Consider the following 16,986-nt stretch of genomic DNA (forward strand, 5'->3'; position numbering starts at 1 on the left):
CTCTTGGGACCCTGGGGACAGGGTTCTAACGGAAAAGACGCAAGTGTCCTCCGGGTCCAGCCCCGGCCAAGGCTGAGGCCAGCTGTCCCCTCCTGTTGGCAGAGTCTGGGTGGGGAACTCCTTGCAGCTGGAATCATATCCTACAGTGAATTTTTAAAACTCCAGATGCTTGAGCTCCCCTGGGGCTCCCTACAGACTTCCTAGATGCAAATTTCGGGCACGAAGCCTGGGAATCCACCTTTTAGCACGAATGCCCCAGGACATTGGCACGCACAGAAAAGTCTGCACAGCACCATGCTAGGATGCTGGACATCACAGAGCTTGGAGAGGCAGGAAGGGCCCTGCAAGGCCTAGTGTCAGCTACACAGAGAGAAGGCTTCGCCTCGGTCTTTGCCTGCGCACGTGTTAGGGTGGTACGCTCCTCTGGGGCAGCACGCACGGGAGGCACAGACCTCCCAGGGACCGGTGAGCAGACCCAGAGGGCTGGGGGCTCCTGTGGGACCAGGGCGGAGACGTGAGTCTGGAAGAGGCTGTCCGTGGCCCCGGAGAGAGACACAGGCCTCTCTCTGAGTTAGCGCAGCCCTGTCCCCTCGCAGAAGAGCTCCATCTGCCTGCGGCGTGCCCTCTGCACCCTGGGTGATCGTGCAGGGGAGCAGCGGACGGTGGGAGAAAGAGGACAGCAAAGCTGGGATCCCCCCCAACCGGGCCGCGAGGCCTCGGGGAGAAGCTCTGCTCCATCTAATGGTGGGCCCCACTCCCTGGTTTTTTATGCCCAGACCGCCCGCTCCCCCAACCCTCTGGCCTGCCTGCCCGTCTGGAAATGCCAGAAGAGCGAGGCAGGTCAGGGTAGCGCGTAGCGGCCGTCTGCACTCTCTGCGTACTAACACGTGTTCTCGGGGCTCCCAGCGCGCCCCAGAGAAAACCGGGAAACCAGAAACTAGGAAACAGTGCTGATACCAGCGGGGGCCCTCCGCCCTCCCCCAGGTCCCCCGATACCTCCGGGGACCCCTGTCCACGGCCAGGCACCCTGCCTTCGCTGCTGCTGATAGAACCAGAGCTGAAGGGAGCCTCCGAGCCGGGAAGTGCAAGGAGCAGGAACCCTCCCTCTGACAGACCACCCCCCCAAAGAAAGGGGGCCTGGCCTTGACGGGACACTGTCCCCCACAGACTGGATGGGCCGCCCCCTGGGCCAGCCCCTCTGCCAGCTCCCCCGACACACGCGTCCTCAAAACCAGGAGATGCTGAGATGCTGAGATGCGCCGGCGGCAAAGATGTGAAGGCTGGGGGCGGGGGCGGGGAGAGGTAAAAGGATCCCCCCAAAGGTGTACTTTTCATTTTGGGGGTACTTCTTATTCAAAGCAGAATGTGGATTTTGAGTTTTTCCGAGGTGGAGTGAAACGTGGGCATCTGTTGCCCTAGTGACGGCAGCCTGGCCTCTCCCAGACGGGGTTTTTAATGTGGAAACTGTCTGCGGCCCCAGAGTATGGCCGTGGCTGAGCAGAAAACCCAGGGTGCGGGACCATGTGCGCAGGGGCGTGGAGGCTGATGCCGGCCACGGCGGGCCTGACCTGGCCCTTCACGCCAGACCCCAGAGGTCAGCAACAGAGCGCCCAGGGCGGGCGCCCCTGTTGCCAACAGCCCAGCTAGGCTGGCATCATCCCACTTCCAAGTTAGGGACAGGAAGGCCCAGGGAGGTCAGGCCAGTCCGCAAAAGGTCGCTGCAGTAGGAGCTGGCCTCTGGTGGGAGTGACGGGAGGCTGCGGCCCACCTGCCCTTGCCAGGACGACGGTCCCACGTGAGGACCCCGTGTCAGGCTGGGCCCGCGAGCTTTCCCTGGGCACAGCTGCGGTGGAGCCCCGGGTGGCAGCCGCGGCTCTGACCCTGGGGCCCCCTCTCTGCTTCTAGTGTGTGGATAACATCCGGTGCAACGGGCTGATGATGAATGCATTTGAGGAGAACTCCAAGGTCACCGTGCCTCAGATGATCAAGTAAGTACCGCTGCGGGCTCGCGACCCGGACACGGACACGGTCACGGCCACGGCCAGCGGGCTCACGACCTGGAGATGGCCATGGCCACAGCCACAGCCGGCGGGCTCGCGACCCGGTCACGGCCACGGCCACAGCAGGGCACAGGGTCCTCCAGCCACAGGGCTTCCGGAGGCGCCAGGCTCCATCTCCAGGGCTCGGGGGCGTCTGTGTGCTTGTTTGCTTTAAGTTAACGTGTATTTGAATGAGGACTTCAGCTCCGTTTTTGTTGTTTTTAAAACATGGATTTTTGTAGTCGGCTGTTTAAATGGTAACAGGATGAAACTTTATGCGTTAATTTTAGTAACTATTTTTTTTCCAAATTACAAAATGAGAACACTTCATAAACACGGGCTCCGGGGCCACGGTGTTTGTCCGAGTGACCGCAAGGGCCGGGGGGGAGGGGGTGGCCATCCGCTGAGCCCGCGGTCAGAGCTCCAGGGCTGCGCCAGGCCTGCTTCTCCACCAGCGGACGTGCTCTCCTGCCCCCGCCTCGCCCTCCTTCCTGCCCCATCCGGGTGGCCCCGCGGCTCTCCGGCCTCTGTCCGGACCTCTGACCTCGGAGCCTGGGCGGTGCCGGGACCCGAACCTGGAGGTGTGGGTCTGGGGGACCCGCTGCCTATGATGCTTCAAGGGTGCGCTCGGGGAGCGACAGGTGCATTCTTCAGCCCGGTGCGTGAAGGCGCCACACCCGGCCCCACGGTGTGGACGGGTCCGGGAAGCCAAGGCAGGGTTGGTTGGATACCAAGCGAGGTATTGTTGGGCTCCGTGAGCGCACAGTTGAACAGCCAGCGCTGGCGGGATCGGGAGGAGGGCCTGACCGTGAAGGTCCCCGGCTGCAGCTGTGTGCGTGATGGCGGACGAGCCGCGCGGTGTTTCTGAGCTCAGATGTCTCACTTGTAAGTGGGAGAGGATGACCCCTCCCTACTGGCCTCCTGGGTTTGTCGTCTTGCGTGGGGGTAGGAGGAGGCCGCGTCTGTGGTTTTGTGTCCTGGACAGAGAGCTAGCGTTGTTCCTGCGGTTCGGGGCGAGGCTGCCCACGACCCACTCGGGAGGCTCACAGAACGAAGCCCAGCGTCCCAAGGCGGTCTTTGCGCACCGTGGCGCGGGCCGAGCCCGTGTTCCCGAGCAGACGGGCGGGCCTGAGCCCTGGCGGCGGGAGCGCAAAGCCAGCTGAATTCCCTCGGTGGCGCTGGCGCCCTGACTTTCTCAGATGCTGCGAGGCACGGGGTGGATTTGTTCTGACGAGAAAATTACAGTCCCGTGTGGAATCACGGTTAAACGTGTGGTGGGCGCCCACTCGCTTTCTGCCCAGGACGCAACATGGAGGCGGCAAAGTGAGCTAGGTGTCGCCCGTGAAGGAAGAATAGCGAGTTCTAGACTCTGACAGTGACAGAGGAAAGGGAACGTCCACACCGACGTGGCCATGTGAGGACCTGCCAGCCCCAGGCTCAGGCAGGAGTGGCTGTGCGCGGTGTCCTCGTCCTGCGAGGGCCGGGGGAGCAGAGCAACCAGGCCTGGTCTCTGCCCTCACTGATCTGTTAGTGAGAGAAACGCTCGTGAGTCTGAGAGGGTCCAGAGGCAAGTGGCGTCGGCCCCTGGCACGGTGGGGAGGATGCCCCAGAGAGGGGACGCCAGAGCCGACTGTGAGGATGCTGGAGGGGAAGGGCGCTCTGGGGGAGGGAACAGCGTGAACAAAGGTGCAGAGACAGGAAAACGTGTGTGCGTTGGGGATGGTAATTAGCCCCGAGGGCGGCAGGACCGCAGAGCCACGTGTCGTGTGGGAGGTGACCGGCCTCCCCGTTCACTGTCAGACCCACTCGCCCAGACGAAGGTCCTGCGACAAGAAGGCTCACAGACCCCAGGAAGGAGTTTATTCACGGTCCAGGGCGTCGGTTCTGAACGTGCGTGAGGAGCGGGGACTGAGACGGCCAGTGGTCCCGGCTGGAGTGGATGTCACACTTGGTTACACGGCACCACTGGCCCCCTCAGCCTTCCTCGCCCGTGGTTGGCTGCGAGGACCAGCGTGGAAGCCTGACCGGGTGGGCCCACCTGCGGAAAGCCCCTGGGCCGGCCGCACACCTGCAGTCTTGGCCAAGCCGTCCCGGCCAATGTGCCTGGCCCCAGGCAGCGGGTAAAGGGCCAGATGGGGTATCTCCAGGCATGAGCACGGGGTGTCCCCGTGCCTCAGACACCTCGTGTCCTGAATGTTTGGTGTCCACCGGGTCCTCCCATCCTCTGCACGTTCAGCACTCGTACGCTCCGCTGAGTTCGTGTGTGTCCGCGTGTCCCACACGCTGCTGGCTCCCTCCTCTGTCCTGCTTGGAGGTTCCTCTATTTTGCACGGCCCGGTTGGGATTTCCTACACGATCTGCAGCGTGAGCGACAGGGCAGAGCAGGGCAGGAGTCAGAGGAGGGTAACATGACAGGCGAGGAGTCAGGCTCTCCACCGGCCGGTAGCAGGAACCCCAGTCGCCGCTCTGACAGGGAGCGCGTGGACACCGCAGGCCTGTCTGGATGGCCAGTGGGCAGGGGTCGTTCCCTGTGTCTGTGCCCAGGAGCCTCCGCGCTCCTGGCACAGTCCCCACATCAGACGGAGTCAGGAAGGTCCTGATTCGGGGTTTGCAGTACAAAGAGGCGTGACGTCCCGAGCTGCCTCCTGATGCGGCCTGTCGGGCGCTCTGGCGCGTGGATGCTGGTGGGCATGGGCGAGAGGAGGGTCCGCAGCTACGCAGAGCTCTGAGGACTCTCACTGCACCTGCCCCAGGCTCCAGGGCGCTACAGTGGCCCCAGCGTGTGGCCTCAAGGACGGTGGCCTGAGGTGGCGCGCCCTCCCCGGAAGCCCAGCTGCCCGGCGACGCCCGGAGGCGGGATGCGCTTGGAGCTCCCGTCCAGAAGCGTGGACGAGAGCGAAGAGAGAAGCCGGGCTGAGCTTACAGTCGGGACTGCTGGCGTCGTTCCCACAGGGCCGGCAAAGGCCTGGCACACGGTCCGAAGCCGCGGCAGACGCTGCTAACGGCCACAGCGCTCTTTCAGGCCGCCCGCGAGGGAGTCGTCGGAACAGGTGTCCCTTTGGGGCAGTCTCCCGTTTTACTGGCAGGAGCTGAAGTCCAGGATGGGGTTGCACAGTGGACAGAGGCCCTGTGACCGACAGTGGCGGCCAGTTCGGAACAGAGGAGAAGGGGGATGGGGGGATGTCCAGCCTTCTCTACCCGTCCAGACGCAGAAGGAGCCCGAAGAGAAGGTGCTAGAAGCAAACAGCTGCCAGAGGGGTCCGGCGGTCCTGGTGAGGATGCCGGGCCAGGGCTGGACACGCTGGGGCCCAGGCGTGGAAGGACGGAGACGTCCCCCCACCATATCCAACATGGAAGGTCCCAGAAAAGCGGGTAGCTCCTGCTGGGATCCCACACCATGCAGCAATCACTCTGCCCACTCCAGCCGAGCGACCCTCCCCACGTGGACACACCCCGCCTGCGGGACTCTGGACGGTCCGGTCCAGGACACCTGCCCAGCCCTGAGGGTCTTACTTTCAGTCAGATACCTGAGGCCCAGCATCTAGTGCTGGCTGAAGACCCACCCTCGTACTCCAACAGGCAGCTGAGGGGGAGTCAAGGGAGGCAGGACCTCCCCTGCGGAGGCCGGCACGGTGAAGGGACGGGGCTGCTAGGAAGCCCCCTCCCACCCCTGCCCAGGCTGGAGGTTCCTCGGCAAGGGCTGTGGCAAGCTGGCTTCATCCTGAGCCGAAGGGAGGACAGCTGTGGGTGGGCTGCCAGTGGGAAAAATCACAGGTAGGAAAACATAGTCGGATTGTCAGAAAACACGAGACTCCAGGGACATAACTCAGCGATGTGCTCCGTCTGCTGACTGCCGCCCCTGGGGGCTTGATCCTTGTATGGCTCTTAATTTTGATTGGTGAGCTCATTTTTCGGGGGATTTATCTGTGACGATCTTGCAGGCCCAGGCGGCCCAGTGCCCTGGGGGGCCCACAGCCTGGGACTCCTCTTCATAGCGTTTGGGGCTCCCAGGCCACGACGTGGTACGTGTTTGTATTTCCAGGCCACGGAGAGAGCACATAGCACGTTCTCAGGAGACTCTGTGCCCCGTCCTCCCTTCCCCGGAGCCGGGGCTAAACCAGGACGCTCACCGTCTCCCTCTCCCAGTGGGTAGATTTTTTCGAGGCCACTGTCCAGGGCCTCAGCCATCTGTGGGGGTCTCACTCCAACACCCTCCCCCCATCGGGCGCGGAGCCCTGCCGTTCCTTATGGAAACCCGAGGAGCTCCGTATCCACCAGCAGCCAATGCCCCAAAGACCCAGAAAGCATCAACTGGTTTCCAAATTCCTCTTCATTTTTGGCCACTAGCAATTTCCCTTACGGCTTTTTAGCCTCTGCTCGGTTTTTCCTGAGGTGTAATTCCTGTAGCATAAAACTCAGCGTTTTAGTGTGCAGTTCGGGATTTCAGCGCGTCAGTGTGTTGGGCAAACCTCACCGCCGCCTGATTGCGGAAGTTTCCATCATCCCAAACGCCCACGCGTGTCAGCGGTCAGTGCCTCATCCTCTGGCGGCCGGCGCCTGCTGTCTGTGTCGGTGGACTTGGCTGTTTGGGACATTTCATGAGAATGAAGACGTACGGCGTGCGGACTTTGCTCCTGGATTCGCTCGCTTGGTGTGTCCTCGAGACCCGCGGCGCTGGGCCCTTCCCCGTGCGCGGTGCCCTCTCCAGCCGAGCGACCCTCCCCACGTGGACACACCCCGCCTGGCTGTTCTCTCGGCCGCGGGCGGGCCCCGGGCGGCCTCCACTTCAGGGCGGTTACGAACAGAGGTGCCCTGAACGTGTGCGGACAGACCCCCCTCCTGTGATCTCAGCAACACGTTACTTGTAAGTTTGTTACGTTCTGTCCAGAATTTCTAGGAGTTTTACGTCGCGTACGTGGGCTGTTGCCAGGAGCTAGAACCCGCGTCCCGTTCTTGCTCCGTGTCGCCCTCCCGCGCTTTGCTTGTCCCCCAAGTAGGCCAGCCAGTCCTCCGGCAGCCCGTCCTCCCGCCCGTCCGCCCGTCCGCGGCTGTGGCGCGTCGGGGAGACTGCGACGGCTCAGGAGACGGTCGTGGGCTCGCGGGTCCAGACCCCGTCTCCCCGTGGCCCTCCCTCCCTCCGCAGGTCCGACGCCTCCTTGTACTGCGACGACGTGGACATCCGCTTCAGCAAGACCATGAACTCCTGCAAAGTGCTGCAGATCCGCTACGCCAGCGTGGGGCGGCTGCTCGAGCGGCTGACGGACCTGCGCTTCCTCAGCATCGACTTCCTCAACACCTTCCTGCACTCCTACCGCGTCTTCACCACGGCCGTCGTGGTGCTGGACAAGCTCATCACCATCTACAGGAAGCCCATCAGCGCCATCCCCGCCAGGTGGGCAGAGCCTCCCCCTCCCGACGGCCCCGGGCCTTCCAGGCCGGGAGGGAAGCCGAGCTCGGGGTTCAGGTGGCTGCAGAGCCTGCGACCTGAGGCGGGGGCGGGGGGGATGTGGGCGCCCCAGGAACCAGCCAGTGCTCTGCACGGGGGCCGGGAGGGCTGACCGGCCCAGGCCCCGCTGTCTGCCCCTCTGCCCGCGGGCTCTTGGGGTGGGGCGGCGTCTCGAGGGTGCACGCGGCTCTCCCCGAAGCACAGGGCTTCCCCCCTTCCCATTTCAGAAAGAAGGGGAGAGGGAGGAATGACGGGGGGAGGGGTGGAAGACACGGAGAGAGGCCGAGAGCCTCAGCCCTTCCCTGCCGGGACCCCACCTTGCTGTGGAGAGAGGGAGCCCCGTTGGGCACACGCGGGCTGGTGCGGCGTGTGGAAGGCAGGCCGCCTTGGCCTTACGTCAAGGCCACCCTTCCACCCCAGCGCCACAGCACAGCCCTGCCTTTGGGCCAGCCGGGATCCGGAGAGGCCCGGAGGCTCGCCCCCGGGCCCCAGAAGTCTGGGGCTGATGGGGGCCTGAGCCAGGGCCCTGGGTGGTCACGTGCACTCGCGGGCCCGTCTGTGAGTCGGTGTAGCGGGCAGGGTGGCCCTCACTCTCCTTTTCCTCCTGTCCTCCTTGCTGCCCTGCTCCAACTGCTGTTCAACCGCCCACCCCCAGCTCTGGCCAAGCCTCGAGGGGCCCGGTGGGTCACCGCGAGCCCTGGGTCCCTGCCAGGTGAGAACTCTAAGGGCAGGCACAGCCCACATCACAGGGTCAGGGCTAGCCTGGTGGAGGCCTGGGGCCAGCCCCGAGAGCCGGCCTCAGAACCACAGCGTCAGTCCAACGGCCGGGCACCCAACAGAAGCCTTTTACCCCGTCTCACCTGGTAGTTACCCAGGCGAGGCCGGCACGGAGCGAGGCCGTGCGGGAGTGATCCCACGTGGGCCTGCAGCCCAGCTGAGACACATGGAGAAGGCAGCTAGCAATCCCCGTTCAGCACCAGGACAGCGAGGCCGCGACACGAGGGCTGCCCTGTGGTTGGCCAAGTTCAGGGACTGGATCCAGGCCCCCGAGGGACCTCACTGCTCTGGGGGGACTCATCAGGAAATGGGAGGGACCAGCAGGTGACTTCCTTTTCTGCCCAGACCTCAGTGTTGGATGGGCCGGCCTATCCTGAGCCTCAGAGCCCCGCTGAATGCCCCGCACCCCCTGGGTGGGACTTGGGCCCGAGCCCCAGCTCTGGGGCTACCTGGAGAAGAGCTGCTGTGTCCCTCCTGCTTCCCAGGGCTACTGGGAGGCCAAGCTGCTCCAAACTGAGAGCCCAGGCCGTGAGGAGGGTCAGGAGGCCTGCAGCTCTAACCACCCCTCCCCCTCCCCACCTCTGCGGCCGGCGCAGCCAGCTGCCCTCAGCGCTGCCCCGTGCCCCGGTCCCTCGGGCTGCAGACACCAGCGCTCACCGTCTTCCTGCTCTGGCCTCATCAGGGCAGACCAGGTCTTATCTCTCTGCTCTGAACTTCTGGAACCTTCCCAACCCAAGAAAGCTGGACAAACCACCCCAGCCGGGCTGGGTTCCCACATGCAAACTAAGGAGAACTTCCTGGGGGCCCAGAGGTCTGTCCCGCGCAGAACACAGAGCAGACACGTTGCACACGTGTGAACGATTATATGTATTATTATGTGCGTGTCACCCGCTGCCAGCCTGGCCCTGAGGGGTGGCCCCCGACATGCAGAGCCAGGGGCACGACCAGGATTGCTGGGAGACCCCACGTTCCGCTCCCTGCCCCAGGCTTGCCCCCTGGCTGGTTGAGCCCCGGGTGGGGGGGCAGAGGACTCGGAGTTTGGAGCCGGGAGGTGTCCGATCTCTGAGACTCGGCCTCCCCATCTGTAAACACACTCAGGACCTGTGCGGGGGGAGGTCAGAGCACGTGGGGGACATCAGGCCCTGGTGCACGAGAGCCTGCTGCTGGCCTGGAAGCCCACGTCCCCGCCTGGACCACAGGATGGGACACTTGAGCACGTGCGACCTCTGGCCACGGGCCACGTCACCACACCGCCCCCTGCCTGTGTCCACTCACATGCGCCTGCTGAGAGGACCGGCCCAGGTGCCGGGGTCCCAGGTGTGCCGCTTGAAACTGGCTTCGCTGCTTGGGGCATCAAGCCAAAGTGGGACGACCGGCCGGAGTGGGAAAGGAAGGGTTTTCCTTGCAACACGTAGCAAAAACACCAGAGATGTTTCCCAAACCTGCATCCCCCCAAAAACAACCTTTGGGAAGTGTTGGGCTAAGGGTGCACGCCTGTTGATGGAGGGGCTCGCATGGTGCAGAACTCAGCACAGAATCTGGGGCAGAGCTGTCCTGAGCTGGCAGAGCCCAGGTCTGAGCTGAGTGAGGTCACGAGGCCAACGGGGGCTGTGTCCTCGAGTCCCCGCTCCCCTTGATCCTGGGTGTGGGTGCTCAGAGAGGTTTAAATCCTATAAACACGACTCAAGAGCGTGCGCCAGGTCGGTCTGGCCTTCGGAACCGGCACTGGAAGTGGAACCACTGGTTTATTGTCCCTGAAATGATGAGGTTGTCCCCCGCCCGGGAGTGCCTGTCTGTCCGTACCTTCGGGCCCCTTGAGATCACTGCGCCTCGGGGTCTGCTCTGCGATCTCAGCATCTCTGGGCAGCTCCGCACAGTGCGCTCAGCCAAGCGGCGCCGGGTGGGTGTGGGTCCCAAGGTGGACGGGCCCCCCTGTGTCCTGCTGCCCCCGGAGCCCCCCAGAGACAGGGGTCCCCGGGCCTGGGAAGGCAGCCGGGCCCACGCTGACCCTTGGTCTCCGTCCCCCATCCGCCCCGCAGGTCGCTGGAGCTCCTGTTTGCCAGCGGCCAGAACACCAAGCTTCTGTACGGTGAGCCTCCCAAGTCCCCACGCGCCACCCGCAAGTTCTCCTCACCGCCGCCCCTGTCCATCACCAAGACGTCGTCCCCCAGCCGCCGGCGGAAGCTGTCCCTGAACATCCCCATCATCACGGGCGGCAAGGCGCTGGACTTGGCCGCCCTCGGCTGCAGCTCCAACGGCTACACCAGCCTGTACTCGGCCGTGTCGCCCTTCGGCAAGGCCACGCTGGACACCAGCAAGCTCTACGTGTCTGGCAGCTTCACCAACAAGATTCCGGACGAGGGCGACACGGCCGCGGAGAAGCCCGAAGAGCTCGCGGCTCTCAGCAAACAGAGTGAGTGGACACATGGGCCGAGCCAGCCCTTCGGCCCCTGGCCCCGCCGGGCTCCCCCAGGGCAGGAGGGGCTTGGGGGTCCCCGCCAGAGGGGGGTGGCCACACACGAGTGAGCCCCTCCTGCAGAGAGGGAGGCAGAGACCCGCAGGGCGTCCGACGAGCGGCGCCGTGGTCAGGACGCCTGACGTTGCAGCTTCGTCCTGCGTCCCCCGTCCGTCAGTCCGTCTGTGGGGTGGGTCCCGGGACAGAAGAGGTCAGCAGACCTAGCTCCCGCACCCCGGGGTTCACGGTGCGGCCGAGGAACAGGACCACACACGTCCACGGGGACGTCTGGTGCGCTGTGTTCAAGGGAATTCGAGGGGCCCTGGGGGGTGGGCTGGGGACGCTGTCTGCAGAGTCAGAGAAGGCTTTCTGGAGGGCCCAGAATTCACCGGAAGGAGGGGAGCACATCGGAGCGGGCAAGACCAAAGCAAGGAAGAGCGTTGTGTGTTCAGACACTGCGTGCGGCTCGGTGCAGCTGGAACAGCGGGTGTGGGGACAGCAGAGAGACCAGGAGGGACAGGCCGCCAGCTCCCTACTCTCAGAGCCCTCCTGACCATTCTGGAAGGGCACCTCCTTGGATGGTCGGTCTGGTTCTCTGCCTTTTTTTTTTTTTAATTTTTTTATTTTATTTATTTGACAGAGATAGAGACAGCCAGCGAGAGAGGGAACACAAGCAGGGGGAGTGGGAGAGGAGGAAGCAGGCTCATAGCAGAGGAGCCTGATGTGGGGCTCGATCCCATAACGCCGGGATCACGCCCTGAGCCGAAGGCAGACGCTTAACCGCTGTGCCACCCAGGCGCCCCTGGTTCTCTGCCTTAGTTCAGCTCAGGACACGTCCTCGGTGCCCCGGGCGCAGTCCTCGGTCAGCATACGTGCGCGCGCACACACCCACACACACACACACACACACACACACACCTGGGCTGGTTGGAACCCCAGGCCTTGAGGAAGAGCCTTTGAGAAAGACGTTGAAGATGGTCAGGATGTCTCCTCTGTGTCAGGAGGAGGGGAGGGAAGCCCAGGGACCAATGTCACCAGCGACATCTAGCCGTGACACATACAGTAACGCCTGAGCGTCTGTAACCAGGAGGGCCCCAGATGCCAGCCTATAGGGGCAAAGGACGGGTAACCATCTGACCAAACGCGCAGCGGATCCAGGCCTGTCACATTCCGAAATTTAACACGACTCAGTCCTGAAAAGTGATCTCATAACGGGCTCCTCGACCCGCGATCGAGGGGCCCCTGAACCTGTCTGATTGTGCGCCAAATGGCGTGTGCACGCAGACGTGCGTTTCTAAAGAGAAGGCCTGTCTGGGTCTCAAAACGGTCACGTGTAATTTCACTTGCTTTCCAGCTGGGGAAACTGAGGCCCAGATAGGTTAAGAGTTTTTGACCAAGATCTCATTTCTTTTTTTTTTTTTTTTTTAAGATTTTATTTATTTATTCGACAGAGAGAGAGAGACAGCCAGTAAGAGAGGGAACACAAGCAGGGGGAGTGGGAGAGGCAGAAGCAGGCTCCTAGTGGAGAAGCCTGATGTGGGGCTCGATCCCAGAACGCCGGGATCACGCCCTGAGCCGAAGGCAGACGCTTAGACTGCGCCACCCTGGCGCCCCAAGATCTCACTTCTTTTTTTTTTTTTTTTTTTAAGATTTTATTTATTTATTCGACAGAGATAGAGACAGCCAGCGAGAGAGGGAACACAAGCAGGGGGGAGTGGGAGAGGAAGAAGCAGGCTCCTAGTGGAGAAGCCTGATGTGGGGCTCGATCCCACAACGGCCAGGATCACGCCCTGAGCCGAAGGCAGACGCTTAACTACTGAGCCACCCAGGCGCCCCCAAGATCTCACTTCTAATAGAATTCATCACTTTTCTCTGAAGTGTGTAAACCGTGAGTCTCCCAAGGTTAGGGAGACTGTAAGTTACTGCCGCAGCCAGGACACCTGGATAGTGACCGGAAGTGCAGGACCGCAGGCGCAAAGCAGGACCCACCGGGCAACGTGGTGCAGATAGCCACCCTAGCTAGGATGCTTCACGTACGTGCACGCTCACACAGGTGCGCACACGGGTGCACACACAGACGTGCACGCAGACACATGCGCAATGCACTCTTGGACACGCGCAGACACACATGTACACACAACCATGTGCACGCACATGCGTGAATGCGCTCACATTCACGCGCACACCCAAGCACACAGAGACATGCACACACACGCACGCGGGGGGTCGCAGGGCACCACAACTTGCCGCTCAAGAGTGTGGTCTGTGACCAGCCACGCGGGCATCCCCTGGGGGCGCCTTAGGGACGTGCAGCCCTGCTCCAGACCCCCGAGTCAGCACCCGCATCCTAACAAGGTCCCCAGCGGGGCCCGTGAGGGTCTGCGAAGCCCAGGGAGAAAAGAGCCATCGCGGAGACTCAACGGCCCCCGTGGGCACAAGAAAGGCTCCGACAGCACCCTCGGCAGATAAAGCTGTCACGCTTCTTTCAGCCGGCAAATCCCAAACCCGCTCTGTTCTGCTTCGGCCAATTACAGGCCTGATTTTCTCAACGAACGACTATTGAAGACACGTGACATTATTTCTTCTCTCCCCCAGGCTCAGAAGTCTCCGTGAAGGAGGAGTCCGATAACGACCAAAACCAGAGTGACGACGGGGACACTGAGGCGTCACCCACCAAATCACCAACGACGCCAAAGTCGGTCAAAAGCAAAAATTCCTCAGGTGCAGCTCAGCACTCGGGAGTTCCAGAAGGATTCCGGGAGGATGCCTGGGGCCGGGGTGGGGCGGTGTCTGGCTGAGTGCAGGCGGGGGGACGAGGGAGCCCGCGTGCAGGGCCACCACCGTGCGTCACAGCCCACAGGGCGACGGCGGGGCTCGAGCACTGGCCGCTGCTCCCCAGCACAGTCACCCCGACTCCGGACCAGGGGGTGCGGCTGACGCAGGAGGGGCCGACGGGGGTGTGGTGTCGTTCCCGGACACCCGGGTTCAGGGGTTTGCCGAGCCCTGGGCCGGGTCCTTTCACGGTTGGGCAGCCCTGTGGAGCGGCCAGGTGGTTCCCAGTTACGGAACGAGGGAGGAGACCCTGGCAGGTGGTGACAGCCCCCGCCCACGCCTGACTCCTGACCCCGAGGGTCTCGGGTCCCCACGCGGTACTCCCCACGCAAGCCCTTGCTCCGCCTCACCTCCCAGGGCGGCCCCTCCTGCCTCCAGCCCACGGACTCCCCAGCTGTCCCGGCCTCCCGGGAGACCCCATAAGACCAGGGTGGCCCGGCCGTGGACCCACAGCCACGGCTCAGCCCCAGCACAGCGCAAGCGTCAGGACTGAGCCTGGAGGTTTCAAAATAAATCACTTGCTCCCTGCAGCATAAGTACCGTGACTTTGCCCTGAGTAGGGATTGCTGCCCCGAGACTGAAAGATGACATGACAGGGCTCCGGAGTCAGGGTCTACGGCTTGTACCGCTAGAAATCACACATCATTCGGCACCGACGTTCCACGGTGCACGTAGCGTTTCGCGCGACGCCGCGTACTTGAGGCTGCGTTCCCTCCTCTGACTGTGACTTCGCCGCTCAGAGTAGGTGTTAATGTTCCTACCGCCCAGCGGCGCGGAGACTCAGAGAGGGTAATGAACGCACCCGAGGCGGCACCGCTCGACGGGCCTCGCGCCACCCCACCACGCCCGTGAGCCCGACAGCGTGAATTACTGGTGTCAGGTGCTGGACGGGTTATGTGTTCATCCCAAACAGGCTGAGAGCGTAAGGAGGCTCACGACGCTGTCCCCAAGCAGCCCAGGCCGGCTGAGCCCCAGGGGGAAGGAACAGCAGAGCTGGATGGGGCACTGGCTGGGGACTTCCAGCAGACTGGGGACAGCTCCGCGGAGAAGGCGGCGGGCGGGGGGGGGGGGGGTTCCCTACCCGAGACCGCCCTGGGGGTGGCACGCCCCCCACTTCCGCCTGCTAAGCCCCAGGGGCAGTGAAGACCGGCTGCCCGTCTTCAGGCTGCTCCATTGTGGGGACCCCTGGTTTCCTAACAGCGAGGGCTGCGCCAGGGAAGGCTGAGGGTTGGTTCCGTCCCTTCCACAGAGTTCCCCCTCTTTTCCTACAATAACGGGGTCGTCATGACTTCGTGTCGGGAACTGGACAACACGCGCAGTGCCCTGTCAGCGGCCTCGGCCTTTGCCATAGCCACGGCGGGAGCCAACGAGGGCACCCCGAACAAGGAGAAGTACCGGAGGCTGTCCCTGGCCAGCGCAGGTATGCGGGAGGGGGTCCGCCCCTCCACGGGCTCAGCCCAGCTGCAGGCCAGCCGCCCCAGCCCCGGGAACTGTTCCCCCCGCCCCCCGGTGTTCAGGGCTTGCTGCTCCGGACCTTGGCCAGCACTGACCCCCAGCGGCAGCCGCCCACCCGCCAGTCATGGCAGCGGCCCAGCTTACCCAGGCCTGGGGCTTGAGTCCAGACGAGCGCTGAGCCCCGTTTCTAGTCCTCCCGTACCCTCTGTCCCTGTGCCAGCAGGGTTTCCCCCTGACCAGAGGAACGGGGACAAGGAGTTCGTGATCCGCCGAGCGGCCACCAACCGCGTCCTGAACGTCCTCCGCCACTGGGTCTCCAAACACTCTCAGGTGCATGGGAGGCCCCCTGGCACTGGCCCCCAGGAGCCACTGCCCTCTGAGACCCACTGCCGGGACTGTGAGCAGGACGGCCTCGGGGGCAGCGGGAGGGAGGGAGCCCAGGTGAGCCGTCCAGCACCCTGACAAGGGGCCGCTCCGGTACCCCGCCTGGGAGGGCACCAGGGACACTCCAGGGCCCCGGGGCCTGCGTCCCTCCACCTCTGCAGCAGGGAGCCAAGTAGATCCGTACCCCCAGGGTCCTGGCCTTGGGGCACAGCCGGCCAAGGGGTGACCCTTGGTCTTGCCTGGAGTTTTACACCTAAGGGTCTCTAGGCTCCCCTGGTGCCCCCCCCCCAGCCCCGCACGGCCAGGGCGAAGGAAGACGGGCAGGCAGCCCTGCGCGTGTGGCTGGCCAGAGGCCGGCGCCGGGGGGCCTGAGTACAGGGTCCAGAGCCGCCGCCGCGTCTTCCCGCACAGGACTTTGAGACCAATGACGAGCTCAGATGCAAAGTGATCAGCTTCCTGGAGGAGGTCATGCACGACCCCGAGCTGCTGACCCAGGAGAGGAAGGCCGCGGCCAACATCATCAGGTATGGACATTCCGGCCCGGCTGAGCACGGCCTGCTGCGCGGGGGCCCAGGCTCTGCCCCCTCACGGCCGGCCACGGGCAGGGAGCCATGGAGGGCCCTTCCAGGCAGGCTGGCCTCAGGCAGGTGTGCGGGGGGAGGAGCCCTGAGCCGCTGGGGGAGGGGGGCGCGCACCCCGCTTCTGCAGATGGACCCCCGAGCAGGCGGTCCGTGTGTCCTTCCTCCCCTCCGACCTTAACGTCCTTGAGGCAGGAGCCACGCCTGCTCTCCCTGCACAACCCCCAGCTGCTGGCTGGTCCGTGGCGCCCTTTGTGGCCCCCGCTAGCCGCCCAGGGCTGTTACCTTAACGCAATTTAGAGTTCAGCTCCTCGGTCACAAGCCACGTGGCACCGGGGGCTGCACCAGCACTCGGCCAGATAAGGAGGGTTCGCGCCCCCGCCGAGAGCTGTGCTGACGGGCTGGCGCCCTCCTGTCTGCGGGCGCCCGGGGGCGGCTGCAGGTCTGAAACGAGTTACATTGTTCATCCCCAAACTCGTCCGTCTTCCTCCGGTGCGGACGGCAGGGGTCAGGGCTGAGGTCAGGGGTCAGGAGCTGGTTCAGCGAGTGACTCACTGCGTGACCTTGGGCAGGTCCCCTTCCTCAGCCTTCTTTTTCTCCCCCATAAAACGGGTGAGCGACACTCACTCCAAGGGCGGGGTGAGGCAGGGGTGAGGTCACGCTGAGGCTTCTGCAGCCCAGGGGGTGGGTGTCGGCACAGACCCGCTGTCCTCTCGCTGCTGTCATCTGGCTGACCTGGACTGCGCCCCCCAGCCCTGCCCCGCTGTCGGGGCTCAGGGTCCGGCTTCTAGCCCCCCTGTCCCCGGGCGCTCTCTCTGACCCAGACTTGCAGCCACTTCCTGTCCACGGCCTGAGTCTCCAGCCTCCCTCCGCCCAGACTGTGCACTTTGCTTTCCTGGGCCCTCGTCACGGACCCTGTCAGTCCCTCGGGCTCAGAGTCCCACAGGGCCTTCCAGGCCCCTCTCACCTTCATCGTGCAGGACTCTGCCTCCGGTGCCACGAAGACAGCAGGCTGGCTCG

The 16,986-nt window shown here is 63.9% G+C and overlaps 1 protein-coding gene across 1 annotated transcript in view; it reads left to right on the plus strand.

Annotated features, from left to right (window-relative positions):
* The window catches only part of RASGRF1 (Ras protein specific guanine nucleotide releasing factor 1), a 94,893-nt gene that overhangs the window by 56,543 nt on the left and 21,364 nt on the right, over nt 1–16,986 (plus strand). Inside the window, exons 13-19 of the mRNA XM_026510612.3 lie at nt 1,906–1,988; nt 7,183–7,431; nt 10,302–10,675; nt 13,313–13,438; nt 14,799–14,969; nt 15,228–15,334; nt 15,800–15,912. Coding sequence (XP_026366397.1) covers nt 1,906–1,988; nt 7,183–7,431; nt 10,302–10,675; nt 13,313–13,438; nt 14,799–14,969; nt 15,228–15,334; nt 15,800–15,912 — 1,223 coding nt within the window. The remainder of the gene's footprint in view (nt 1–1,905; nt 1,989–7,182; nt 7,432–10,301; nt 10,676–13,312; nt 13,439–14,798; nt 14,970–15,227; nt 15,335–15,799; nt 15,913–16,986) is intronic.

Source organism: Ursus arctos, unplaced genomic scaffold (genome assembly GCF_023065955.2).
Source record: "Ursus arctos isolate Adak ecotype North America unplaced genomic scaffold, UrsArc2.0 scaffold_28, whole genome shotgun sequence".
Lineage (NCBI taxonomy): Eukaryota > Metazoa > Chordata > Mammalia > Carnivora > Ursidae > Ursus > Ursus arctos.